The sequence below is a fragment of the Lampetra planeri genome, chromosome 40 (assembly GCF_965212315.1).
Source record: "Lampetra planeri chromosome 40, kcLamPlan1.2.h2, whole genome shotgun sequence".
Lineage (NCBI taxonomy): Eukaryota > Metazoa > Chordata > Hyperoartia > Petromyzontiformes > Petromyzontidae > Lampetra > Lampetra planeri.
Window position 1 is genome coordinate 7,285,542 of NC_136146.1, and position 26,386 is coordinate 7,311,927.

General features: G+C 52.8%; 2 protein-coding genes across 7 annotated transcripts in view; one reads left to right on the forward strand and one right to left on the reverse strand.

Annotated features, from left to right (window-relative positions):
* The first annotated feature begins 1,016 nt into the window (after positions 1-1,016).
* Positions 1,017-6,278, forward strand: LOC144731815 (peptidyl-tRNA hydrolase 2, mitochondrial-like). Of its 3 annotated transcripts, none has more exons than XM_078613079.1 (2): positions 1,017-1,250; positions 4,997-6,278. In XM_078613079.1, the coding sequence occupies exon 2, from the start codon at positions 4,998-5,000 to the stop codon at positions 5,535-5,537; it is 540 nt and encodes a 179-aa protein (XP_078469205.1). In that variant the 5' UTR covers positions 1,017-1,250; position 4,997; the 3' UTR covers positions 5,538-6,278. The 3 variants fall into 3 exon arrangements, with proteins under 3 accessions (XP_078469205.1, XP_078469204.1, XP_078469206.1); XM_078613078.1 differs by lacking the exon at positions 1,017-1,250 and adding an exon at positions 1,257-1,715; XM_078613080.1 differs by lacking the exon at positions 1,017-1,250 and adding an exon at positions 1,728-2,133.
* Positions 6,279-7,170: 892 nt separating this feature from the next.
* Positions 7,171-26,386, reverse strand: part of LOC144731814 (membrane-associated guanylate kinase, WW and PDZ domain-containing protein 1-like) — a 70,152-nt gene continuing 50,936 nt past the window's right edge. The window contains exons 15-23 of one of the 4 annotated variants that reach the window (XR_013588011.1): positions 25,549-25,741; positions 24,701-24,964; positions 24,298-24,489; positions 23,625-23,712; positions 23,207-23,258; positions 21,106-21,249; positions 20,677-20,815; positions 19,035-19,129; positions 15,040-15,128 (exon numbers count right to left, since the gene is read on the reverse strand). Coding sequence is in view for 3 of the 4 variants with exons in the window: in XM_078613075.1 (XP_078469201.1) it covers positions 14,155-15,128; positions 20,677-20,815; positions 21,106-21,249; positions 23,207-23,258; positions 23,625-23,712; positions 24,298-24,489; positions 24,701-24,964; positions 25,549-25,741 (2,046 nt within the window). In the remaining variant the exon portion in view is untranslated. Of the gene's footprint in view, positions 15,129-18,983; positions 19,130-20,676; positions 20,816-21,105; positions 21,250-23,206; positions 23,259-23,624; positions 23,713-24,297; positions 24,490-24,700; positions 24,965-25,548; positions 25,742-26,386 lie in introns of those variants that run through there. The other 3 variants (XM_078613077.1, XM_078613075.1, XM_078613076.1) reach the window with 3 other exon arrangements.

The window sequence follows — 26,386 nt, forward strand, 5'->3', positions numbered from 1 at the left end:
TTGGGCTGCTTTAACCTCAGAGTTTGGACAACACAGACCATGAACACCGCCCAGACTGTTGGTTAAACGTATATTAACTCAGGGGGGAATAACTTAAGTAGAGGGAAAATGACTTTAGTGCAGTGTTGATGGTTGAGAATGTTTTTGTTACAATGAGTAACTGTTCACAGAAATTTGTACAATTCTTTTTGAGACATTCTTCACGTGAGCAGTAGTGGGAATGTGCCGGGACTCCACGCCGAGACTGCTCCCAACACTGACCACGCGCGCGTAACCAGCATGCCCCAGGCCGGTTGCTTTGGCCACTCTTGACTGTAGGGATCCATACTCTTTGGTTCTTTCGGTAAAGTCACGTAGGTATAAAATAAATTAAATCACGACGTTTCGATCGCAACACAAGCGGTCGTCCTCAGGCGTCACAAAAGAGGCAGACCCCCTCAAATATGACGTCACAAAGCTCTGCCCCCCCCCCCCAAATAAAACATGCTTCAAATCGCTTTAAACTATTGTCATTGTAGTGCGTATTTAATGTGGCGCTGCACTCTGATGTTGTAGGAGAAAACATTTATTAAAAAGTCTATTTAATTAAGTAGAACGTGTTGTCTATATTTATTTAAAGTTGCGCATTTTGATGTGACGTCACATTTCTCACCCCCCCCCCTCGTCACACATCGTCACACATCGTCACAAATGTCTGACCCCCCCAGGTGCGTGACGTCATTTATGGACGGCCCCATAGTGCTGTGTACACGCGTGTGCAGGTTCCTACAAACGAGCCGAGGCACGTGCTGTGTCCGCACCCGCTGCGTCGTCAAGGTGACGAGGCCCCCCCCCACCCGGCCCCCCACCCGGGGCCCCGGGAGCTGCACCGCTGCAAAATGCTACGAGGGGGGGGCCCATCCCCTGCCTGCCCTCGCGTCCAATCAGAGCTCAGCGCGTGCGCGCGCGGCCCCTTGCGAGACGTGACGTCATACAGCACAGTTTGGGATGACGTCTTACCGTTGCGTGACGTGACGTCATTACCGTGCGTGACGTGACGTCACACAGCACACTTTGGGATGACGTCGTTACCGCGCGTGACGTCGTTACCGCGCGTGACGTCGTTACCGCGCGTGACGTCGTTACCGCGCGTGACGTCGTTACCGCGCGTGACGTCGTTACCGCGCGTGACGTCGTTACCGCGCGTACTCGGAGAAGGGCTTGGCTGATGACGTCACCAGGGCGGGTACAGTGAGAGGGAGCGCTGTACAGTGAGTTTCACTGCGTTCCCGTGTTGTTGTTGCGCCGTTGTATAATGTTACACACGCATCTGGCCATTGTTTCAAGCAGGCTTGGCTCTGCCGCTGCTGATGAGACGCTGGATGTCGGTGCAGCCCGTGCTGTGTTCGCGTGGATGTCGAGCGACAGCTCAACTTGTAACGTCGAGGCGGTTTGATGGGCCCCGTGACTGCGTCTGGAGTGACGGGGCGAGTGCATGGCCACTGTGGTGGTGGTGGTGGTGATGATGCCTCCCTGCGTCTGCTTGTTCTGAACCAATGCTGCTGAAGTGATGCGCTCACAGGAGGAAGAGCCGCGTGGCTCATGGGATGTGTAACAATTGCGTGTGTGTATATATATACACGCTGCCAAGCCTGGTGGTGCCCATTCAGACGCTGTCTTTCCGACAGACCTGTTCTTCACCTGAGGACGGCTGCTTGCGTTGTGGCCGAAACGTCGTGAGAATTATTTTATTATGTTTTATTTTTATGATTTTATTATTTCCCTTCTGCGTGACTCTACCGAAAGAACCAATAAGATGAATCCCTGCAATCACGAAAGCTTTAAATCGAAATCTATATATATACTTGTGTTTTAGTCGTGGTTTAGTGGTAATTTATTGAAGGTGGAGGGGTTACCAGCCTTTCGCAGTTGGAGGCAGTCGCCCTCCAACAACAACGGAGGGCGGAGTAGCGACGCTCACAACAACGAGCTGAGCGCCGGGTGGCTAAAGCACAGCGAGTTGGCACAGTAGGGGGCACAGGTAGTGCATCAGCCAGTCATCTCGGTCATCTCAGTCAGTCGATCCGTGGCACCTGCTGGGTCTGCCCCATGACCTACTGCCAACGGGCGTTCGAGACTTCACGTGGCCTCAAGGTGCACATGGCCTGGCACAAGCGTCGTGGTGACGTCACCGCCACTTAGTGGCGAATCGCGGTTGTTGTTATAACCTTTGCGGAATGGCAGCTTGTAGTTACCATGAATTTAATACCCATACCCTATGACAGGCGTCCGGAACGATGAAATGGGAATTATTACTGAAAAACTACGTCGACCAAAGCCAGTTAGGTCACAAGCTGGTCTTTATTGGTTTAATACACAAGGAAAACAGGATAATTAGGCATACCATAGTGAGGTCAGGAACTACTTGAATATAATACACATTCGCATATACTTAGTCAATGATACATGTAATCCCATATATATCGTTAGTGATAGGTATATGTGAAGGTTACATTATTATCAAGCTCTGTGTGTACTTATATGGTGTTAACAAGGGTAACCAAGTCCAGAATCACCACACTGTATCAATGTATACTGCAACTACCACAGTAATACCATCAGAATCACCACACTGTGTCGCTCATCAAACTGCTCGTCTATCTCGTCATTTGACTCTCCGAGTTCAAAGTGAGGTTCTGGATCATCCTGCAGTTTTTGGTTACTGCATGTGTGTAACCTGCATAGATATAATACCTCATACAATGATAATGACAAAAGATATTTAAAAAATCCCTCTGAACATTTCAAGCTACTCCAAGTAGGAAGCAGTATGTAGAATGATGTGGCTTTACCTATTATGAAACGTGAGTTGTCAAACTCGGCATGCAAAATGCCATTTCTGGCATTGTGATGCTCGTAGCAATGAGATTTGAGAGTTCTACACTTGTGTTCCCCCTCTTATTGCCATGACAGCAAAGTCAATAGTCAACAAGACTAAGCGAGACATCTGCTCCAGAGAATAAGCTGGTCAATGATATGCAATTCAACTAGGTTATTTCTTAAAATGCGGAGATAAATTGCGATGAAATATGCAAAAAAACGCTCATTTAAGGTTTGAAGCTTTCGTGACTGTAAGGATTCATATTCTTAGGTTTTTTCGGTAAAGTCACGTAGGTAAAACATTAAAATTAATAAAAGTGAAATAAAATAAAAATGATTTTTATTTTATTTGACTTTTATTAATTTTAATGTTTTACCTACGTGACTTTACCGAAAAAACCTAAGAATATGCTAATTTAAGGCTTTGTTTACTTGGCGAAGTTTGTGTAAAATCGTAAAATATTTGTAAAATATAGTTAGTTTATGATTTTAATGAATTATTACCAATAAAGTTATTGGTAATAATTGTGCGCATGTGTGGTGGGTAATTGTCGGGCGTCATACGCCGGCCACCACTACGGTTAAACATGTACCTCCAGTCAGGGCCCAACAGGGGGCAATAGCGGGTCCGGTCTGTACTCAGTAGGACTTGTGGGTCAGGCAACCTGGGGGTCGGTTAGGAACCAGAGGGGGACACCCCAGGCCCCCGGTGGGGGCTGGGGGATTGCGCAACAATCTAGGTCCTTCCAGAAGGTTCCAGAGACTGGGCGTGGCCAGGGGCGGAGTGACCCTGGGAGCCCCATAAAAGCCGGACCCCAGAGCAGCTAGAGTCGGTCAAGATCATGTATTTATATTTTATTATTTATTTATTAGGTATAGCCCTGTGAGCCATTCGGCTTTTGAATCGGGTGCAACCGCAACAAACAAAAAACATGAACAAGAAAGCATCTTAAAGTGACTATGTGCAAACAGAAAATCCAAGAAAAGACAGCAAATTATTGGGTCAGCGTCAAGCCGAAGACCCAAGAGGTCGCCTGAAGACAGGACCCTATACCCCAAGCTCCGCCGTCCTTCTAAGGGCCGGAGCTCAGTGAGGCCAGTGGTCAGTAGGCTAGGACCCTGAAGAACCCCGGACCCGATGTCCTTCTCAGGGCCGGGTCTGAGTGGGCCAGCGGTCGGTACCGAGGACCTTGGCTGGGTCGGGTCAGCCTCCCCGAGGTCCCGTTAGCCGGAGGGCTGAGAGTGGTTGGTCCCAGTGGCTAGGGCACTTGACCCCGGAGGCCGTGGTACCTCCTTAGGTTGTTGGGTAGAAGGGGGACATTACCCCTTCGTGTTAGAGACCTTGTGTGTTATTGTTAAATACGTGTTGCCTCCTAAGAAGACTCCTTCTCCATACAACCCACTACACATGTTATTTATAGAAGCAAATTATAAAAAATATAAAAAAAATTGACAAACTGAACAAATCGTTTTTTATTTTTGTCTGTAGTACCTGGCCTTAACTAATACTCTTAACAGGTACATTAACAATACATTGATGGTAAAGTTAGCACTTGAGATATCTTGACTGAACAGAAATAATACAGAACCACCAGGATTTGCCTCACCTGCCAGTAAATGATGATGAGCAAACAAGCTGCTAGAAACAGAAGGAAAACAGATAGCACCAATCTATTCCAGACTTAACTAAGTCACTGAAATTGAAGAACAAGCATTAATAAATGCAATAAAATATATTAAATACATGCCTTGGGGACAAACATCCATTTTGGCAATTATTTATTGTCTTAATTAACAGCAGAGGTGTTGGAATGTTTTATTTGTAACGTCCGGGCAAATAGGTGTGATTGTGATAGGTGCAAAAACAGGTTTCCTGCGAGAAAAAATAAACAGCTGCTCATTTGGAAAGGTCATGTATGATTTTACTTCTGTTGGTGTAACAAATAAAATGGCACCATTGAAGTTTTGCCACCTTGGGTGGTACTGATATCTGGTCTGGCCCAAGGACTATTACCCGCTCACTCACTGTGTTCAACTTTATTGCAGTTTTGATAGATCGAGGTTGACCGAGGAGAAATGTGCCCGGGCTCGGTCTGTGGAAAGAGTGACGACCCCAGTGCGTGCTGCTGTTGCACAGGATGGACGTGCTCACATCCCCCGTGACGCTCTCTCTCCTCACCGGCCTCGGGTGCGGATACTGCCTCTGCCTGCTGTTGCGAGGCCGCGGCGCCCGTCCGGGTTCGGCTACGGGGGGCAGCAGCGGGCACCCTTCTGCGGAGGGAGCCCAGGGAGCAGGGGACTCGGCGGAGGTGATGAGCGAGGGCGGGGAGTGGAAGCTCGTGCTGGTCGTGCGCTCCGACCTCAAGATGGGCAAGGGCAAGGTGGCGGCGCAGTGCGCGCACGCGGCCGTCTCGGCGTTCCGCCAGGCGGGCGCGCGCCACGCTGACGCCCTGCGCCATTGGGAGCTGGGCGGTCAGGCCAAAGTGGTGACGCGCGTGCCGGACGAGGTCGGTCTGGCCGAGCTGCTGGCGCACGCGCGCGCCCTGGGCCTCCCCGTGTCGCTGGTGCGCGACGCCGGGCGCACGCAGGTAGCGCCAGGGACGTGCACGGTGCTGGGGGTCGGACCCGGACCCGCCGGCGCTGTCGACCGCGTCACGGGACACCTCAAGCTCTACTGAGCGTCGCCAGGATGGGGGGAGGGAGCAGCGTCTATGTGAATGCGATCGTGCGTGGAGCGGGAGTGTAGCGGTTAGCGCACTGCGTTAAGGACCTGGTGAACCGAGTTAGATTCCCGCTCATAGCCAACATCCGTGACAAATATCTGAACGGGTTTTGAATCTCTAGGTCGACTCGGCCATAAAGGAGTACCTGGTGCAGGTGTCCACACATTAGCACGAGTGCACTAGTCTGCTCGATAACGCTTCCCCATTAGTCAAGGTGATATGGGGGATCTTTTATATTTTGTGGTAGGGGAAAGACCTGCAACCCACGTGTACTTTTTCATGAATTCCTCGTGTGTTCAGGTCTTCTAAAGATAAATCACCGTTTTTGTTAATTGTTTGAATTTTGATTGCCAACTAACCAGGTGATGGCAGTGGCAATGCACATGGCCTGTAATCCAGCACTATGGAGGCAGCGAGGGTTGGTGGATTGCACGACATTTTGCAAAACTCTTCCTGTAGGCATCAAGGAATATGCGGTACAGCAAAATGTGAACAAATATATCTCATCTGTATCGGATGGAGTGTTACCCCCCTCGTGCAGTGCTCGAGTTTACTCTCAAACATTATCATTGACTGGCCAAAACACCTTAATCTATATGCACCTCCATGTTTGCGGATTACGCGGTGTTGTGATATGCAGCTTGGATGAATGACGCAATATTAAAACGCTCATTCTCAGTAATGAGTTTCAGTTAAGAGTGCTTCTCCATCACCAGTCATGGTAATTCGCTGATGAAGGCCTCAAAGCTGCCATCTCTCGTGATCCTGCCATCTAATAACCTGACACCTGCACAAGAACTGGTTTTACTGCTCTATCGCCATGGACCTCCCCTCAAATGCACTCCATTCCTCCATTGCCACTCCGTAAATTTTTGACCACCGGAAATTGCACCTTCTCGCGATGCGTCCTGCCCAAATCCACTTTTGCCAACGGTTTGGAGGATCGCTCCAATAACCTGTGAATGTTCCCCGAATCACGTGTTCCTCTTTTTGTCCCTCAATGTTATTCCAATCGTACATGGATCTTAGTTTTACATTTTTGTTTCATTGTGTTCATTATGTTTTTGATTGATGTCAGCGGGTAGTCTGGCCTCGTTAAAAGCAGCCTTTGTGCACATTGCTCTTATTTTCATTGTCAAGTTTGGATTTACAAAAGTGCAACAGCCTGCGCTGTCTTTTGCCTCATTAATTCATTGTTTTGATTCCGACCAGGTTCAGTCCGCTGTTCTCAGTGCACTCACAATGTTGACTTGAGATTCAAATCAATATTTGAGCGGTGTCCTGCAAAAAAAAAAACCTCTATCCCACATTTGATTTTACATCGTGGCTTCATCAGCGAGGGTGAAATCCACTCTTCGTAATTTTCTTGCATCTCTCCACACTTAGCCCTCCTTGGTATTTTCTGGACATTGGCGCTTTTGTGCATCGTCAAGTTTCTCCAGGATGCTTCCGTTTGCAACATCTGATTTACAAATCGGCGGACCTGCGTTGAGCTGACCCGCCGGCTTCAGCGCAGCACGGGCAGTGCTGGGCCTGTCACTTCCGCGCTGTAAAGCCGCGAAATTAATAAACGAGTGGGGAAATAGCGCGCTGTCCGAGAGTGAAGTTTAATCCGTATACACAAAACTAAACCAGAGCAGACGAGATTGCGCATTTCAAATAATTCATCACTCCGTAAGCTTGGGTCCATGTATACAGAATACACTCGGTAAATAACAGTAAAAATATATTAGGGTGCAAGGCTGTGACCTGTAAGCAGTTTGCAAAAGATGACACTCTACCAATGCAGTCTGCAGGTGGGTCTTGTAAACGGAAAATGTAACAATTGAAGAGAAACCATTTAAACTGTACACGTAATTTTGGTCGCTTTAAAGAAATGTGTCCATAATAACCTGCAATGCCCCCCTCCCCACGCATGTCCAGAGTGATTAGTGTGAATACAGGATGCAAGTTAAATACAAGTTGCGGATGACCCTGGGAAGCCTCGCAGGGCTAGGCAATTATTTATCCGTGTACCAATCGAGACGCGAGCGAATTTTCTTTTTACATGTTTGTGTCGCGAGCACACCAGAGTACCAGGAGAAAACATTTGCATAAAGCAGTGCGATCGTACAGTTCCATGAGACTAAAAGCTGTGCCTACACGAGGGCGCTTCGGAACACCGACTTGATCAGAACGTGCAATGGAATTGCAGGTTCAGTTCCCAACGTGGACTGGAGACAAACGCTTGGCAGCCCTAAAGCAGTTTCTGATGTGACGGGGGAGGACTTAGCGTTTCCAGGGAAGACAGGGAGGGAAGGTCGAAAGGCAGGCTTAGAAATTACCAGGGCTTCCTTACATCAGGGAGGTTCTCTGTCGGGTGGACATTTTGTAGGACTTTTGCTTTAAAAAAAACAAGATTCAACGGGAGATTACTACAAGTGGCATGTCCGAATTCGAGATTGTGGTCGTATAAACATAAAACCACGTGGGTATGGGCAGTGGTGGCGTAAGGGGATGGACTTTGACAGGGCTTTCTAAACCTAAACAAACCCCAGTTAGAATTGGTTTGGTTGAGAGCAATTCCGTTGTGGCCTGGCGCCCTCGTGTAAACACAGCTGCGCGGACCGTGGCACGCCTGTGCTGATTGCCAAAGGCACCTTCTGCTGCTGCTGCCGTTTGCTCGGCGAGGCAGGCGAGTAGGAGCCAGAAGGATGCAGACGCGGCGAGTAAATGCAAGTGAATACAAGTGCAGGTAGAGCCGGTCCCACACACTCCCCCGACCAGACCCCGCACTCGGTGACCTCTAAACGCAGTGGCTCACCGCCTGCCTGCTCAAGATGGGTTAGCAAATTTAAGTTGGAAAACGATGGCTTGGAATAAGAAATCAGTGGTTGTAGCGTTTGCATGGATCACAGCCCCGGTAACACCACTAAGTTGCATTTTGGGTATAACTTTTTAGCATAAAATATTCTTTGTTTATATATTTAGTCAAAATCATCAGAATTTCCATTGTTTCAAATATAAACTTACCAGCTGCCATACAAAACATTAAAAACACTCTTCATTAAACAAATAAACATAACATATTTGGTCTATTCACCTATGAATATAATGAGATTTTTCAAGGAATCCAGTCCTTTTGTAATATATACGTAATCAATATAAGAATTCAACAGTTAGCGTCCCACACCTTGTACCGTTATGGAATAAACTTCGCCAGAGCCTAACGCTGCCATCCTGCACAATAGGACGCCGGATTTCACCACCCCGGGCAGCAGCGCGCACGAGCATTAACCATTCATATAAAGTGTTTGCACATACGATTTTTACCAAAATCCACAATGCGCAGCGCATTCAAGGGCAAGCAGAACAACTTCCTCGTGTGCCTCCCCACAGCACAGGGCCCCCCACCCTATGCCTGGGGCACCACAAATCCACAGCGCCGGTGCCCATGCAGCCCAGAGGACCAGCAGGGTATGGTGGCCCCCACAAGGAGGGAAAATGTCCCGTTGGCCATTTCCCGACGGGGCGCGTGCCACGGTGCTGTGGGTGGTGACCCGCGGGGCCACACGGCGCCGCCCGGCATTGCACAGAAGACGCCCCACCCGCTCGATACAGCGCGCAATCACGTTAACGCCAACTCGTGGCCATGTAAAAATCTCAAGTTCCAAATGTTGTCGTTCACGCCGCACCTTCGTTACATGCATATGCAGTATACAGATAGTATAAACAACGAGTACCATGGTAGGAATAATATACAAGGGACACGAGGATGGAACCTACCTAGGTGTGGACGTGCGGTGGTGTTGGGCTACAGCTGCACGTCACTCGGTGTGCTCCCCTTTGCGTGAGCTGTGCTCAGGACTTCAGCATCACCACCCGCTCACCATACCCCAGTGTTGTCAAGAGAAGCAATCCCACGGTGTTTATGCAGAATATGAAAAAAACTCGAATGAGGAATTCCCTTTGTTGTCTAAATCCGTGTCCATTAAGGGAGCTTTCCGCTTAATACACGCGTCAGCCAGGCCTAGCACTAGGGTTACCACCTTTTTCAGACTGCGTTTCCATTTCCCAGAATGTCCAGGTCAAATCCTGACAGGTGACGACCATACCTAGCAACCCAGTGGCCGCTGCTTTTCCCATTCAGCGTGGAGAAACGATCGGAATGTTGGTGCGAGGGACGGGGTCGGGTAGACGAGTGGAGGTGCAGGAGCGGACCGCGTGGCAAGGAATAAGCGATGCCCTTCGGTTGACCCCATCCTCGTGGCCCTGGCAGCAGCAGCAGCAGAAGCGACACTCAAGGGTTCCGTTGCTTTAGAATCAATATGGTCAACGCAGCAAGTGAATCCACCGAGGTCGCGCATGCACGGGCCACGCATGGTCACGATGCCTGTGGGGGTGGGGAGGTGCGCCCAGGAATGTTCGTGATCTCAAAGCGCGACTTGTGAAATCGGCGTGGCCCGACGCGTGAACGCCACGGTGCCGAGCTCGGCTCTGTAGTTTGCCTCGGCTGGAATCGCACTCCCATACCAGACATTTCCAAGGCAGCACGTCACCTTGTAAAGTGCAATTTTAGTACTCGCCGCATACTGAATGCGCGTTAAGCAACGGGATAGACTCAATAACAAAACTATGCTCGTTGTCTCAAGAGCATGTCCAAGTGCTGCCGTCTCTGCATTTTGGAGCCAAACCACACTCGTGTGTGTGTGTTTACGTACACACACATGCGCGCATGCTTGCAGACATAAAACCGCGCTGGGAAAAAAACAATGCGTCGCAACCGCATCTGAGATCCGAGCCTCGCACTGTGCGGAGAAGACGCGGTCGCGTGGAACGGAGGCCACGGTGCTAGAGAACGGGGAATTGCGCGACCAGAAGGCTTTGCTGGAAAACAAAGGAGGAGGGGGGGGGAATGGCTCGAGTTTTTGAGATAAAGCTTTACACGTTGATTGTCGTCATCACCCCACAAGAGCGGTGCATTCACATCCTTCACAGTGCCACCTTTGGCCACGACTACGCCAATTGTCAAACCTCCAGAGAACTTTGAGAAGGCGCTCTTTCGTCGCCTTCGCCCTCCCTAGCTCGCCGCCCTCGCCCCACAATAGACAACACGTGGGAGCGAGGTGCGATTCCACGAAACGAGAGGCCTGGCGCTCCTATCAAAGCGAGAGGTGCATTTAGAGGACCACGACAACTGCTTGGAATGTGCAATCCCCAGAGCCGAGTCCGAGAGGAGAGCAAACTGCAGCGGACGCTGCGGGGAACCGCGCACGAGTTTGCGAGCGATCGAGCCGGCCAACACTCTGCCAGGGCAGCTCACACCGACCCCGGATCGTCTCACACGGCTCACACAACACTCGAGGAACTCGCCGGACAAAACCTCGCCACCTAAACAGGGGCCAAGTGCAGTGGCTTAACCTAGGATCCAGATGATATACTTTATACACTTTGGAAATAATACAATGAATTCACAAAACCCGGCATCCCTGATCATGTTTGGACATCATTGCTTCTCATCAGCAAGGCTTGGGCCTGAATTGTTAATAATTTTCTTTCCATTCCATACCTCGGTAAGTTATTCAGAAGACGTTGCCTCGTCATCTTTTGCCAAACAATAAATTAGTTGCACAGGTGGTCAAGGGGTGGCGCATTCGCCGCTTTTTGCACAGGTTCCGTTTTGCATCCAGTGGCCGCCCTGGTTATTACTGCTGGTGGAACAACCGTAATAATACGCGCATTCTGCTTATCGATCGACGTCAAAGATCCCGTGTCATCATTCGCAAAGAGTAGGCCATTGTGTGCTGGCGTCAGGGTGAAAAAAAGACACCGCAAATTACTCAATTTGGATCACATGCAGCAATCATGGCCTTACTGGGAGACTAATGCCCCGGGTTACTTGCAATTGAGACTCATCCTGGTCTCTTGGATTCTCAACTGGTTCAACAAAATTAACTTGAAACATGCAGCAGCAGCAACGGATTTCGATATGCGCAGGAGCCTCGCGAATGGCCGAGTGTTAGGGCTCATCACAAGTTCACAGGTGACACCTTGCTGATAAGGATCAGTTCTGTCAAAACTGCGCAAAGGGTTCTGTTTATACAGAGAACTGCTCGGCTAAAGGAATTCATGTTACTTGAGCTATTTAATAAATCCCTTTTAAAATTACTTAAACGTTCGGTGAGCGGCTGGGTGTCCCATTAAATGGGATTGAAAGTCCGGCATCTGCAGCTGACCCCGTGTTCTTGAATGGTTTTTCCAGTTGATGACAATTCTCAGTGGGTGGAGAAAACCTCGCCTGGTTCTTTAATCAGAATTAAGGAGATATCAATTCAAACGTTTAAATCCCCAGTGTGAGTGGGAGCGGATGTCCTCTAAACAGTTTGGTGGAAGGGTAGCAGAGTCCCAAATAAATTAGAAACCAGTCAACTGGTATGAACTTCTTTCGCACCATACGTAGCCAACTGTGCAAATCAGAAGTGCGGCAAACAATGCTATTTGACCGATAATTGTTTATGCCGTAACAATGACCCTCTCAAGGCCAAACGCTGAAATGCAAGGTGCAGTGGGACATTGTACGACGGAGTCCACACAGGAACACGTTTGAGCTCTGTGCAAACGATCGGATAAAATCACGCTGACGCCGTAAGTGAATGGACGCCGTTTGAACGGGCGTGCTGGCCAGAGCAAGCCCACTCCGAGTGCGAGCACCTGTGCCAGTGAACAGGCGATTGAGGTAGCGTGGAGCTGATCGTCGTAAACAGCTGCTGCTGTTGCTTGCACACGCGGACCCCGTGTGACCACGGTTGGCGTAGTGGACACGAGTCCCATTGGTGACCTCCCCAGGGGACACGCGCGTCCACACGTGACGCCGGGAGCGTTGACTGCCGTGCCCGCCACCTGCGTCGCTCGTTAAACCGAGGCCTCGGTCTAGTCAAGCGCCTCACGCGCACTCAGTGCAAATGCTACTATTGTTCATAACCACCGTCTCAGTGCGTGCATTATTTCATAAAAACCATCTCCATACAGAATAGAAACGAATGGGCCAGGCCAGTCCTTTAAAGGAGGCAGCACTTTCTGATAAAATGTCAGAAATGTGCACATGGGCTTGCCCGATGGGCACACGCATACACACGCACGGACATGCACATGCACTTAAGCATAGGATCGCCCGATCCGTCACAACCGCGGTGACGTAGCGTGCGTCGCACACGGAGCTACGCAGACTTCCTCTGGTCCACAATGGTGCCATCCTTCGGGAGTCCGATTGCTCTCACCGCCTCCTGCGTAGAGCGAGGCAAACAGCTCCACTGTACCAGGTGGCATTGCCCAAGGAGGGGGTGAGAGTCTCTTCCTGCCTTCTCTGAATCAGCCAATGACAGTGAGCCAATCCACACGCATCCTGGGCTGCAACTGCCGTACAGAGATTCACATCTGTAAATCAACTTACATCACTTCCCATTGCTTACTGCGTTATTAGTGTGAATCCCTTGAGTTTTAAATCAACTCTGTATTGAGTTAGTTTCCACAAAGCATAGAAAATGTCACGTGCATATTTGCTAAAATTTCTTAGCGACAGGTTTATATTTCCCATCTGCTTATGTGCATTATTAATGTAAAGTAGAACTACATCTCAGAGGAGCTGCTTCTGCTTACTATTATTTTTTATTTTAAGAAAAATTCTACATTTTCTGGGAAGCCCCCCCCCCACCCCTTCCGAAATCCCAGATGGAAGCGACAATCCTCGTCGCGGTCCGGCCGGTGCGCCACGGTTGTGAAGACGGCGACAGAGATCGGCGCCCTGCTGTGCCGACCTCACCGCGCATCGCGCAGGGAGACCATCCCTTGCCTAACTTGGCCACGGGCGTCGCGCACGGAGCACGACACCTCGACACCCGCCGCCGGACGCTGATGAAGAATTCGTGGCGATGACGAGCGGCGAGACGGCCGGGAGCCGTGATGGGGAAGACGCTCACGGACGCGGAGCGCATTTCACCTCCCCCGCGAAAGGCCATGGGACCCTGTGGAATGATTCGAGCGTTCGAGTAAAGGTTGTTGAGGTTGTGATAATTGTGTGACTTCGCCTTCTCATGCAGTATCTGTGAAAACCAGAAACGACTGCTCCCCCCATCACCGCAGATGGCGGGACGCGTGCCGAGTGGGCCACGTGACCGAGAAGACAGCGGAGTCTCGTTTGGGACTCTTGCCGTGTCCCTGAGCCTGCGGCGTCTTGCGACAGAGAGGGTGGACGCAGAGGGGAGCCGGTGGCGTCTTCAGGGGTCTGGGTGGGGAGATGGAGTCAAACTCTAGAGGGAGAGCAGGGATGGTGCAGTCCCCGTGGCAGTCATCAGCAGTGCTGTACCCACAATAAACCGCTTCACTCACACTACTTAGCCCTTGTAGCCACAGCTATCACTTCAACAGAGGCCATGGCGACACAACGCACGGTGACATTCCCCAGACTTGTACAAAAAAAGTTAAATTCTGGTCAGTGGCCACACGCCCTTGGGTCCTCCGTGTCAATGCACGGGCGGGCGGCTGTCGCTGTCTCTGGGCACCACCGCTGCCGAGCGGCGCCGATCGACCTGGCGCCTCACTTCCTGCTCGCTTTCCCACGTGACGATTTCAGCGGAGCCGGGTACTTGTCGGAGGCCGGCACCTTCCAGGGCCCCGGCGCCAGGGTCCTGCGGCCCGTGCCATCGTCGGTCCAGCCCGAGCTCGCGCTGTCCACGCGAGGCCTCGCGTCGCCTCGCTCCGCCGACCCCGGGCCCGGCGGCGACTCAGTCTCTGGGCCGCCCTCCGTCCTCCGTGGATGACGGCCGCCACCGTTGCTCGGCTCCACGCGTTGTGCGGCAGCGTCCAGCGCGTCCGCGGTCTTCTCCCTGGGGGGCCGGAGCTGCTGCTGCTGCTGCTTTCCAACATACTTCACCGACTGGTGGTCGACCTCATCCTGCACGCTCGACTTGCTGGCTACAACGCCGTCTTGCTCCTTGCCCCGAGCGAACCTCAGCCTCTCCTGCTCCCTCTCCATCAACTCTCTCTCCTGCCGCACACTCTCCCGTTCCCGCTCCCGTTCCCGCTCCCGTTCCCGCTCCTTCTCCCGTTCTCTCTCCCGTTCCTTCTCCCGTTCCCGCTCCTTCTCCCGTTCCCTCTCCCGTTCTCTCTCCCGTTCCTTCTCCCGTTCCCTCTCCCGTGCTCTTTCTTTTTCCCGTTCCCTCTCTCTTTCCTTCTCCTTTTCCCTGTCCCTATCCTCCCGTTCCCTCTCCCGCGCACTCTGCTTTTCTCGTTCCTTCTCCCTCTCCTTTTCCCGTTCCCTCTCCTTCTCTCTCTCCTGCTGCCATTCTCTCTCCTGCTGTCTCTCCTCCCACTGTCGCTCTCTCGCCTCGGCCTCCCTCTCCCTGTCTCTCACGCGCTCGCGCGCATGGAGCCGGGCCGCGTGGGGGTCGGCGCCGCGCTCCACGCGGGGGGGCAGCGTGGAGCCGCCGCCAGCGCCGGTGGGGACCGAGGCGGCCGGCGAGCCGAAGGTGGCGCGGCGAGGAGCCGTTGGGCTCCGCGAGGAGTTGGGATCTGCAACACAGAGAGCGGAGACCGTGAGTTCACGAGGCCAAAACTGGCGCCGAAGCGCCACGCAACACGGCCCTACAACCAGGCCCTACGACACGGCACTACCCTACGACACGGCCTACCCTACGACACGGCACTACCCTACAACACGGCACTACCCTACAACACAGCCCAACAATACGGCTCGACCCCACAACAACACAGCCCTAGAACGTGGCTCGACCCTACAACAAAACCCTACAATATGGCCCTACAACACCGTACGGCCCTGACACGGCTTTACGACACAACACTATGACACTACACAACACTACAACACGGCCCTACGAATCAACACAAACCTACGAAATAACCCAATGACACGATTTCACGACATGACTCCTAAACACAATACGAACCTACGACACGACCCTGTGACACAACCTTACAACTGTAATATCTCAACCCAAAACTTGAATCAACTCTATCCAACAATCCAGTGGTGTGATATCAAGGGCATTATTACGACAGACATGACCAACCCACGCTAGACGTGCAGTCATCGCTGGTGGACCGTGCAACGGACCGGTGCCCGGGTGGCACCAAACACTAAAACCGCTGAGTTACGAGAACGGATCGAATGGCGAGTGTGTGACCTACCTACACGCGTCATGTTACGCACACGTGGGACTGCAGCAACTGTGAGGCTCCGGGCCTTGCGCACCACTACGGCTGCACCCGGCAAGCGCAGCTGTAGCGAGGTGGCGCGACACGGAACCGTTTAATGGAGCCCTGGCCGTGCGGAGTCTGGGCGAGGGCGCGCCCTGTGCTGCAATCGTGGTGCCGCGGTGGGGCACACGGGGGTGGGAGCCGTGTGCTGCGATGTACCAAGCGGCACCGACGGCAGCGCTTGGTACAGGGGGTCATTACCCATCCTTCGAACAAAATGTGGTCCCCTGGTAAATAAACGTGGGATTTCCACCGTTGGTTCGGGCGATGAACTCAGGTGAGTTTCACCTGGTTCTCACAATGGTTCAGGAGCCATGATGTGTTTTGACCGATGGATGCCAACACGTTTTGTTGAGCACCCGATCTCGGTGAGATCCATGCCGTGCCACTATCACCGCCCGAATCCCTGTGGGAAACAATCGAACTGCAGCCAACTCTGCCAACAGCTGTCCTCACCGTATATGCCGCTGTGCCTACATAATCAGCACTGGCCATGGTGATGCACGCTTCTACTCCTATGTCGAAGAGGAGATGGAGTGGCGAGCAGTACAGCAAGTTGTGTGCGTGGGGATTTTTTAAGAATCGATGGCTAAATGTGATTCGCAGCACCATCGTGAAAACGAATTTTGAACCAATATCACGCCTTGGCGAGGCTCTACTGTACAGTTTGGATAGACCTGGGCGGACTGAAAACTATTTTCAATTTGCTCTGTGTGTGCACAGGGTATATCTGTGCAAGTGCGTGCTGTGTATGTGTGCTGTATGCGTACTGTGTATGTGTGCTGTATGCGTGCTGTGTATGTGTGCTGTATGCGTGCTGTGTATGCGTGCTGTGTATGCGTGCTGTGTATGCGTGCTGTGTATGTGTGCATGTGTGCTGTATGCGTGCTGTGTACGTGTGCTGTATGCGTGCTGTGTATGTGTGCTGTATGCGTGCTGTGTATGTGTGCTGTATACGTGCTGTGATTGACTGCTGTATGCGTGCTGTGTATGCGTGCTGTGTATGCGTGCTGTGTATGCGTGCTGTATGCGTGCTGTGTATGTGTGCTGTATGCGTACTGTGTATGTGTGCTGTGTATGTGTGCATGTGTGCTGTGTATGTGTGCTGTATGCGTGCTGTGTATGTGTGCTGTATGCGTGCTGTGTATGTGTGCTGTATGCGTGCTCTGTATGTGTGCTGTATGCGTGCTGTGTATGTGTGCTGTATGCGTGCTGTGTATGTGTGCTGTATGTGTGCTGTATGTGTGCTGTGTATGTGTGCTGTATGCGTGCTGTGTGTGTGCTGCATATGTGCGTGCTGTGTATGTGTGCTGTATGCGTGCTGTGTGTGTGCTGCATATGTGCGTACTGTGTGTTTGCATGCTGTGCATGCTGTGTATTCGCATGCTGTGCGTGCTGTGTGTTTGCATGCTGTGCGTGCTGTGTTTGCATGCTGTGCGTGCTGTGTGTTTGCATGCTGTGCGTGCTGTGTTTGCATGCTGTGCGTGCTGTGTGTTTGCATGCTGTGCGTGCTGTGTGTTTGCATGCTGTGCGTGCTGTGTGTTTGCATGCTGTGCGTGCTGTGTGTTTGCATGCTGTGCGTGCTGTGTGTTTGCATGCTGTGCGTGCTGTGTGTTTGCATGCTGTGCGTGCTGTGTGTTTGCATGCTGTGCGTGCTGTGTGTGTGCATGCTGTGCGTGCTGTGCGTGCTGTGTGTTTGCATGCTGTGCGTGCTGTGTGTTTGCATGCTGTGCGTGCTGTGTGTTTGCATGCTGTGCGTGCTGTGTGTTTGCATGCTGTGCGTGCTGTGTGTTTGCATGATGTGCGTGCTGTGTGTTTGCATGCTGTGCGTGCTGTGTGTGTGCATGCTGTGCGTGCTGTGTGTTTGCATGCTGTGCGTGCTGTGTGTTTGCATGCTGTACGTGCTGTGTGTTTGCATGCTGTGCGTGCTGTGTGTTTGCATGCTGTGCGTACTGTGTGTTTGCATGCTGTGCGTGCTGTGTGTTTGCATGCTGTGTGTTTGCATGCTGTGCATGCTGTGTGTTTGCATGCTGTGCGTTTGCATGCTGTGCGTGCTGTATGTGTGCTGTATGTGTGCTGTATGTGTGCTGAATGTGCGTGCTGTGTGTTTGCATGCTGTGCGTGCTGTGTTTGCATGCTGTGCGTGCTGTGTTTGCATGCTGTGCGTGCTGTGTTTGCATGCTGTGCGTGCTGTGTGTTTGCGTGCTGTGCGTGCTATGCCAGGATGGGATTGCTCCTTTACGTGGCTCTGTGAGCACTGGGGAATTCCAACCCCTCTGCTGCCTCCCGTCTCCTTCCTGCCCACACGCACCGCCCACCCCGACCTGGACGTCTCTGCATCTCCAGTGTCTGTGCTGCATGTATGATTGGTCACCTGATAATAGACGCCATGTGACATACACCACAGGGTGGCTTTTGGGTCACGTGGCTATTGGCAGGCCTTTGAAGGGCTCCGTGGAGCACGTGGTCAGCAGGGCTGCAAATGCTGCACTGTTTATATTGGGAGGTCTGTGGCATAGTGAGCAGCACGGGCCAGATGGACTTTCCAGCACCCCAGAAGTCAAGTAATCAATGGGTCCCAAGATACTGCTGTTGAGCTGTTCACTCAGCCATGATACAGGGCCATGGTGAAACGAACCGACTGAGAGGCCCTGTTGTACTGTAATCCATCCTCCCGTGCACTTCTGTCCCTCGCCCAAGCAACAGCCTCGACCTCTCTACACAAAATCCAGGCTGCGTGTGTGTGACCTGCGCAGCGCAGGATCATCACGAGGACCCTCCCTCCGAGCCACACCGTCTCAATTCAACAGGAGCAACTGAGCAGAGCCACCAGAGTTGTGGAGGAGGTGGTGCTGGTGGTGTTGACCATGCAGGAGTGAGCGGGTGATTGGGCTGATAACCAGGTGAGTGGAGACAGCAAGTGAGCGGGTGAGAGAGCTGATGAGCAGACTGTTGAATAGGTGAGTGAACGAATGAGGTTGTGTGTGAGTGCATTAGCAGGAGAACGGATAAGCAAGTGACCGAGTGAGCGAGTGTACAAGCGAGTGAGCAGATGAGCAAGTGAGTGAGCGAGACAGAGGATGAGCAAGTGTGCAAGCTCGCGAGCAGAAGAACGAGTGTGCATGCAAGTGAGCCGTCGAGGCGAGCGGGCGGACGGGCGTGCATTCAAGGAGCTCGCGAGGCTTGCAAACATTTACAAACCGTCTCGCCCAGGGAGGCCCAGAGGAGGAGGGAACAAAGGGGTTCGTACTTGTGTCATTTTTGCAAATACATGAAGAGATGGGAAGGAACCACCCCTGAAGGGAGACAAAGGAGAGCCCAACATTCAGAGTTAGAGAGCGGGGGAGCGAGGGTGCACAGACGCCACGTGGCATCTCTCAACGAGCCCTGATATAAATCTGCGGAAGCGACAACTCCCTAATCGCACGTGGGAACAATGGATTCCTGTCAATAAAGTTTCAGCGCTTCACTTGGAAGGGTGCAACTGGAATCTGGTGTCGAGCACAATACTACAGTCTTTATCGCCAAAACATTCACGCAAATTGCGTCTGAAACGCTGCAGAGTTCCTAATGCGTGCAGTGTTTGCACGCACGCGCAGGAATCTGCAGACCATCAGAATCGGCTCCAACAATTGCCCAAACTCTGTGGTCCGATATGGGATGTTTGGCCCGCACCAGTAATTGGTGTTTATACATGCCGGAGGAAACCGGAAATCCGGCGAAAATCCACGTGTGCGAGACGGGGTAAAAGACTCAATCCCCGTACAGATAGAATTTAATTAACTTGCTGTACTGCCATCATACCCTGGCCAGAAGCCAGGCGATGGCAACCAAATTGTGACATTTTCTGCAATTTGCCAACCATCCCTGCATCCACAGGGCTGGATTACAGATGTGTTGACAGTACAGTATTACTTCCGCAGATTTCTATTCAGCATGCACATTATACCCACACACCAAAGACATTGCACGCTTACACATTTACAAAAATCACTACGGGAATATATTTTACACACAATGCCAAGGTGACGTAAAAGCCTGGAATGTGTCTGAACACCGGTAAAGAGTACACAATCAGGGCACAGAGTTACGGGACCAATCCACAATGCCTTGCAGGCTCAAAAGAGTGACCGTATGTGAACATCAACCTGAACGTTTACCAAGAGCCTAGACCGCGTACCGAGAGCCATAAACGTCAGAAAGTATATAACCTTCTAAACCGCACAGGCAGCAGAAGCTTGGGAAACTGTGTAACAGGGATCTCATTTGCGAGTGGCACCATCTCTCTCCCTCAGCGGTGTTGGGATGACCGCTGCGGACAGTGGAGAGCCTCCTTTGAGTCATCCGATGGGGTGAGGTCTCCTCCTTGGAGGGCGCCGTGGTGCAGCCGCAATTGGTTGCATGGCGAGTTCACCATCCGACGCACAGATGATGGACTCATGCATGCATGGGAGTGACGCGCAAGCGTTCGTGCGTGCAAGAGGCTGCACGATGACCAGTGGACAGAAAGTCGGTTGCTCACTCGTTTATACGGAGCTTTCAGTGTTATACCCTCACGTGTAGCGTTGTGCTAGCGATCCACTTTCTCTACATATGCACAAACTCCCCGAGAGGTCAAACGCGTCCAAGCAGGACAGTCCCGAGCAAGGCTCGGTGGAGCGTTTTCCGCTCCGCTCTTCTCATGTGCTATGCGCGTCTAAATGGGTGCTCGCCGACAGCGCTTACGGCAACAGCAGCAGGGTGGTGAGCACGGGTGAGCGCTGCCGAGCACAGAGTTGTGTGCGGTACGCGTGTACTCATCGCCACCGGAGCGATGCCTGTGGGTGAGGGCGTCCTCGCTAACCGTAGTCCGTGACGGGCGCGCCGCGTCGCTTGAGGAGCAGGTGTACGCGCCGCCCGCTGGCCTTGATGGCGTCGATCGCGCGCTGGTACGTCATGTCCTTGCTGCTCTCCCCGTTGATCTCCATGATGCGGTCCCCCACCTGCGCGGGACACGGGACTCGCGTCAGCCACCGACGTCGTCATCCGGGAGTTACGAGACGCAGAGCGGGACTCGGGGAACTCGATTGCGAGGTGCTACTCACCCCACGGGGGCACGGCGAGACCCGGGGATGTCATGAAAGCAAAGCCAGGGATCGCAGGAGACCATGGACGCGGCATATCAAGAAACCAGGATACCGAGGGCAAAGGTTCTGAAGGACCCGAGGAGATCCATGACCCAGGAGATGCACAATCCGGCAGCCGAGGCAGCTGCATGCACGGGAGGCGTCACCTGTATCTTGCCGCTGCGCATGGCGGGGCTGTCGGGCGCGAGCGACACGATGGTGAGGTCGCGGTTGAACTCGCGGCCCCCGTCCAGCTTCAGCCCAAACCCATAGGGGCCCCGCTCCAGGTCCACCAGATAGTACATGGACACCTGCGGCGGCGGCGAAAAAGGCAAGTGCGGCTGCTGAACGAACACCGAGGTCCGCGTGGCACGCACGAGGGGGAGGGGGGCAGGCCTCGCCTGTCCAGGACGGACAGCGGCGCCCGCAGCACCATCGAGTCTGGCGCTCGAACAAAGTCCACCCAGGGGATTCCCGGGGGCAATGGTGAGGTGCACGGCGGGGTCGTGTGCTGCCACGGGCAGAGCCGACCCCGAGTTACCAGGGTCGTATCACGGTGAGCAAAGCGTCACACAGCAGCAGCAGGCCCATCCGCCCAATGGAAACACACAATGCGTGTGGGTGGTCTGTGTGTGGGGTGAATATATGGTTAAGGTGTAGTTAGTGTGTGGTCCGTGCGTCGTTAGTGTCTTTTCAAGACTCATCTGATACCTAATGTAAAGTGTAGAGGCCAATATGAAGTCAGTCTGGGTGGCACCGTCAGCTGGGTTCAGTGAACCCATATGCTGCAAGGTGCACACCTCTTGGCGCGACTCACAGGGTAGAGCAAATTATTGTGTACTTGATTCATGTATACAGTAAACCCTCGCTATACGCGAGTTATGGATTTGCGAGTTCACATATTTGCGATTTACTAAGTGCACGCTAATTCCCTATTCGCGACCCGCCGGACTCCAATACAGTAAAACCTTGGATTGCGAGTAGCTTGGTCTGCGAGTGTTTTGCAAGACGAGCAAAAAATGTAAGTAAATATTAATTTGATAAACGAGCGAGGCCTTGCAATACGAGTAGTACGTGTTTACGCTTTGTCTGCCGAGCGTCACGTGATCACAACTGATACACGAGTGCTTTGATATACGAGTGCTTTGGATTACAAGCACGTTTCCGGGATGAATTATGCTCGCAATCCAAGGTTTTACTGTATTTGTGAGTGTACGTAGTGCCAGACCGCCGATACCGGGGAGGTACGTGTAGAATGTTGATACATTTGAAACTGTCTGCGAAGATTAGGCACGCACCCTCAGCTGCCCGCTGAGTCCTTAGTCTCACAGTAAGCTATTGTGCATTTTTATTTCATACGTACTTACAGTCGACTCGTTTATACATACTCTTTGGTTCTTTCGGTAAAGTCACGTAGTTAGAAATAAAATCAAACAAATCACGACGTTTCGATCGCAACACAAGCGGTCATCATCAGGCAAAGGAGTCAGCCTCTAAAGGCAAACTGTTTATAAAGGTTTGGGGATGGGCATAGCCCCCCAAGTGTATCAACAGCAGCAGGAGCACGGACGGTGCACAAGTGCCAATGCTATTTATTTCTAACTACGTGACTTTACCGAAAGAACCAGCAGTCACGAAAGCTTCAAATCGTTTATACATTTTGGTATAAACGAGTCGACTGCGAGGTCCATTAAAAAGAACGCGAATACAATCAGGGGAAGTGTTGCTGCTGCACTCCCCAGTGGTAAAACGATAACTGTGTGTTATCAAACACCGGCATCTCCAGAGGAGTCATCCTCCTGAATTCATCACCAGCACCAGCACCACCACCAACCAAATGTAATATTTTAAAAAATATCATTCTTTATTATTTATGTATTGTAGTCATTGTTATTAAACATTTAGCAATTTCCCCTTATGCTCACTCGTACCAGGAACGTAACCCCATTTTTCCCAATGGAACAAGGTTTCTGCAAGGACGATGCATACATTATCAGAGTGTGTTTTTTTTTGCATTCTGACTGCAGGTATTGTGGTTAATGCAAACATGATTCCTCGTAAAAAAAAGTTTCAGTTTTGTTGCCAGAAAAAACGGTAAAAAACCTATTATTAACGTTTCTGCATTCACGAATTCTGCATTCGTGAGGGTTTACTGTACTTGTTAATGTGTACATGTGTGCGTAGATACTGTATGTGGCTATCTTGGTGACATGTGCCGACCCTCTGTGCCCAATGACCTCTCCTCCTCCCCCTCCTTCCCCCCCTCACCTGTGAGGACTTGGGGTCGGGTTTCACGTCCTTCCTGCTGCGCGGGTCAGGCCTGGGACAGCAGTGGCACAGCAGAGGGCATCACGACTCAGCTTGCACGACATTGAAATCTTCTCGTTATTCTCTCGCCGCGCAGAGTTTGCGTTTACTCTGGACGTGCGGGCGTCGGCTCAACTCTGTCACGGTTTGATGTGGGAGGAAAGCAACGTGCATACGAGGGGAGAGAATCCAAATCTTTTCCCAAAGAGGTGAGAAACCGGCTGTGTGCGCTGCCTCTACAAGAAAACCCCATGCTGCCTGTAGGCTCTTGGCAGACGCACCTGTTTATACCCAGACGCGCCGGTTACCCCATCATGCGAGTCACCACGACGTGTCTCGTCGTGTTTGTCATTGTGACGCGTCTCGTCGTGCGAGTTACCCCAGCGTGTCCGTGGAGCGGAAAGCGCTGGACGCATGGCTGCCGGAGAAGTTGTCGTCGTTGTTGATGGGGGAGAGGGCGGCCGAGTCTGTAGGAAACACGGCGGAAGTGAGCATCGCGCTCGCGGCGTGGGAACGTGCTGCGTCCACCGCTGGCTCGGTAGTGGGCGCGAGTGTGGGTGGGCGCGAGTGTAGGTGGGTGCGAGTGTGGGTGGGCGCGAGTGTGAGTGGGCGCGAGTGTAGGTGGGTGCGAGTGTGGGTGGGCGCGAGTGTGGGTGGGCGCGAGTGTAGGTGGGCGCGAGTGTGGGTGGGCGCGAGTGTGAGTGGGCGCGAGTGTAGGTGGGTGCGAGTGTGGGTGGGCGCGAGTGTGGGTGGGCGCGAGTGTAGGTGGGCGCGAGTGTGGGTGGGCGCGAGTGTGAGTGGGCGCGAGTGTAGGTGGGTGCGAGTGTGGGTGGGCGCGAGTGTGGGTGGGCGCGAGCATATCAGTGTGCATGTCGACGAGTGTCTTCGTAAGCTTGATAGTGAGCGTGCGAGCAAGTGTGCGAGCAAGTGTGCGAGCGAGTGTTCGGGAGCGTATTAGCCAGTGTGTTAGTGAGCATGTTAGAATATTAGTTATTGTGTTAGTGAGTGCGGTGAGCGCGGCGAGTGTAGCGGGAGGAGGGGGGGGGTCTTGCCATGGGCAGGCACGATGCGTAGGAGGATGGTGTTGCCCTCGGCCTTGATGAGGCTGACGATCTGGTCGTGGCTCAGGTGGACAATGGGCTGCTTGTTCACCGCCACGATGCGGTCGCCCACTTCCAGCTGGCCCGAGCGTGACGCTGGGCTGCCCTCCACGATGCGGTCGATCTTGTGCGGGACATCCCCATCTGCACGAGGCCCACAATCCCACTCAGCCTCGCGCCACGTGGTCCCACCGAGCCTTTGTCTTTGTTACGTGGCGAGTATGGTTGGCGAGTGTCGGCGCTGTGCTGTGCACATTCCGGTGTGGCGAGTGTGGTGTATATAGTGTGGGTGGTGAGTGTGTTGTATATGGTGTGGTTCGTGAGCGTGTCTGGCGAGCGTGGGTGCAGCCCGTACCCCCGTGAGTGCCGTTGCTCTCTGGGAAGGGCAGCGCTGAGATGAGCACAAATCCGAAGCCCTCGTTGTCCCCGCGGTGCAGAAGGACGTCACGGGTGCCGCCCGTGTAGGCCCCGTCACCCCCGAACGGGGCGCGTGCGTTCCCGGACCCCGACGGGCCACCGGGGAACCCCTCCCGGCCACCGGGGAACCCCTCCCGGCCACCGGGGAACCCCTCCCCGTGCAGCAGCGTCGAAGAGTCGTGCCCCTGCCACTGCTCTCCCTCTGTTGTGGTGGCACGGGGGTCGGGGGTCAGAGGTTAGGGGTCCACATAAATCTCGCGCCCAATTACAATCGAGGTTTTGCCCAATTCGGCAAAATTGTAATGGAACTAAATTAGTTGAAACCCGATTCTCATTATCGAATCACTCCGGCCACTCCTCGCCGCTTGGCATGGGGGTTAAAATCCTCGCACACACTCACCTACAGATTCGCACACAAAGACACCCCAGTATAGCCTTAACAGACTGTTGGGGCAAGTGCTGTAAGCGAGCAACTATGAAGGCCGGAACGGTACACGAGGGGGTGGGTGGCCAGCACCACGCCCGACCACCTTTGTCTCCCCAGTGGCGATGTTTACGCACTGCTCCAGGTACTCATTTGAGGCCGAGTCGACCTAGGGGAGGCCCAGGATCGGTTCAGATAATCGTCACTGGTGTTGGCCGAGGGCCACAATCGAACTTGGGATGCTGGGTTCATAGCGCAGCGCGCTAACCGCTGCGCCACCGCTCGCCACACACACATGTGCTCTCACACGCGCACCCGTGAGCCCCGTGAGCCCCGAGAGCCCCGTGAGGGTGCGGTGATACCTGCGGGCGAGCCCCGACGCCGCACGGTGAGGCTGACGTCGCCCTTCTTGGCCGCCTGCTGCATGAGGCCCAGGACGTGCGTGTGGGACTGGCCCAGCACGGCGACGCCGTCCACGCTCACCAGCTCGTCCCCCGTGCGCAGGCGCCCATCCGCGTCCGCCGAGCCCAGCGGCACGATCGAGCCGATCACAATCTGATGCACGCCATCACCGCCGGTCACAACATCAACACCTTCACTCACCCACTCACTGCACCTTGGATTTCTGTTTGCACTTAGTCACATATTCACTTTAAGATGTTTTTTGTTCATGTTTTAGTTTTTTGTTTGTTGCGGTTGCACCCGATTCAAGAGCCGAATGGCTCACAGGGCTACACCTAATACATGAACTTGAACCCCAAGTCACAACAACAACCTCACTCGCACTCAAAGGCAAAGATCACCCATCCACAGCCTTCACAGACTGAGAGAAAATGCTGTTAGTGAGCACCTATGAAGGCTGGCGTGGCACACGACCGGGTGGGTGGCCAGCACCACGACCAGCTACACTTGTCTCCCTAGATGCGATGTTTACACATTGCAGCAGGTCCTCATTTGAGGCCGAGTCGACCTAGGGGAGGCCCAGGACTGCTGCAGATAATCGCCGGGTTTGTAGCGCAGCACAATAACCACAACACTACCGCTCCTCACACACATATATATATTTGTAGTGACATCGCGGATGTCACTGTGTAATGCCGGCCCAAGAGAGGCACGGTGTGCGATGTATTGACATCGCGGGCACCACGTGTATGTGGGTGCAGTACCGGTCCTAGAGGGGCTCGGTGAGCCCTGGACTGG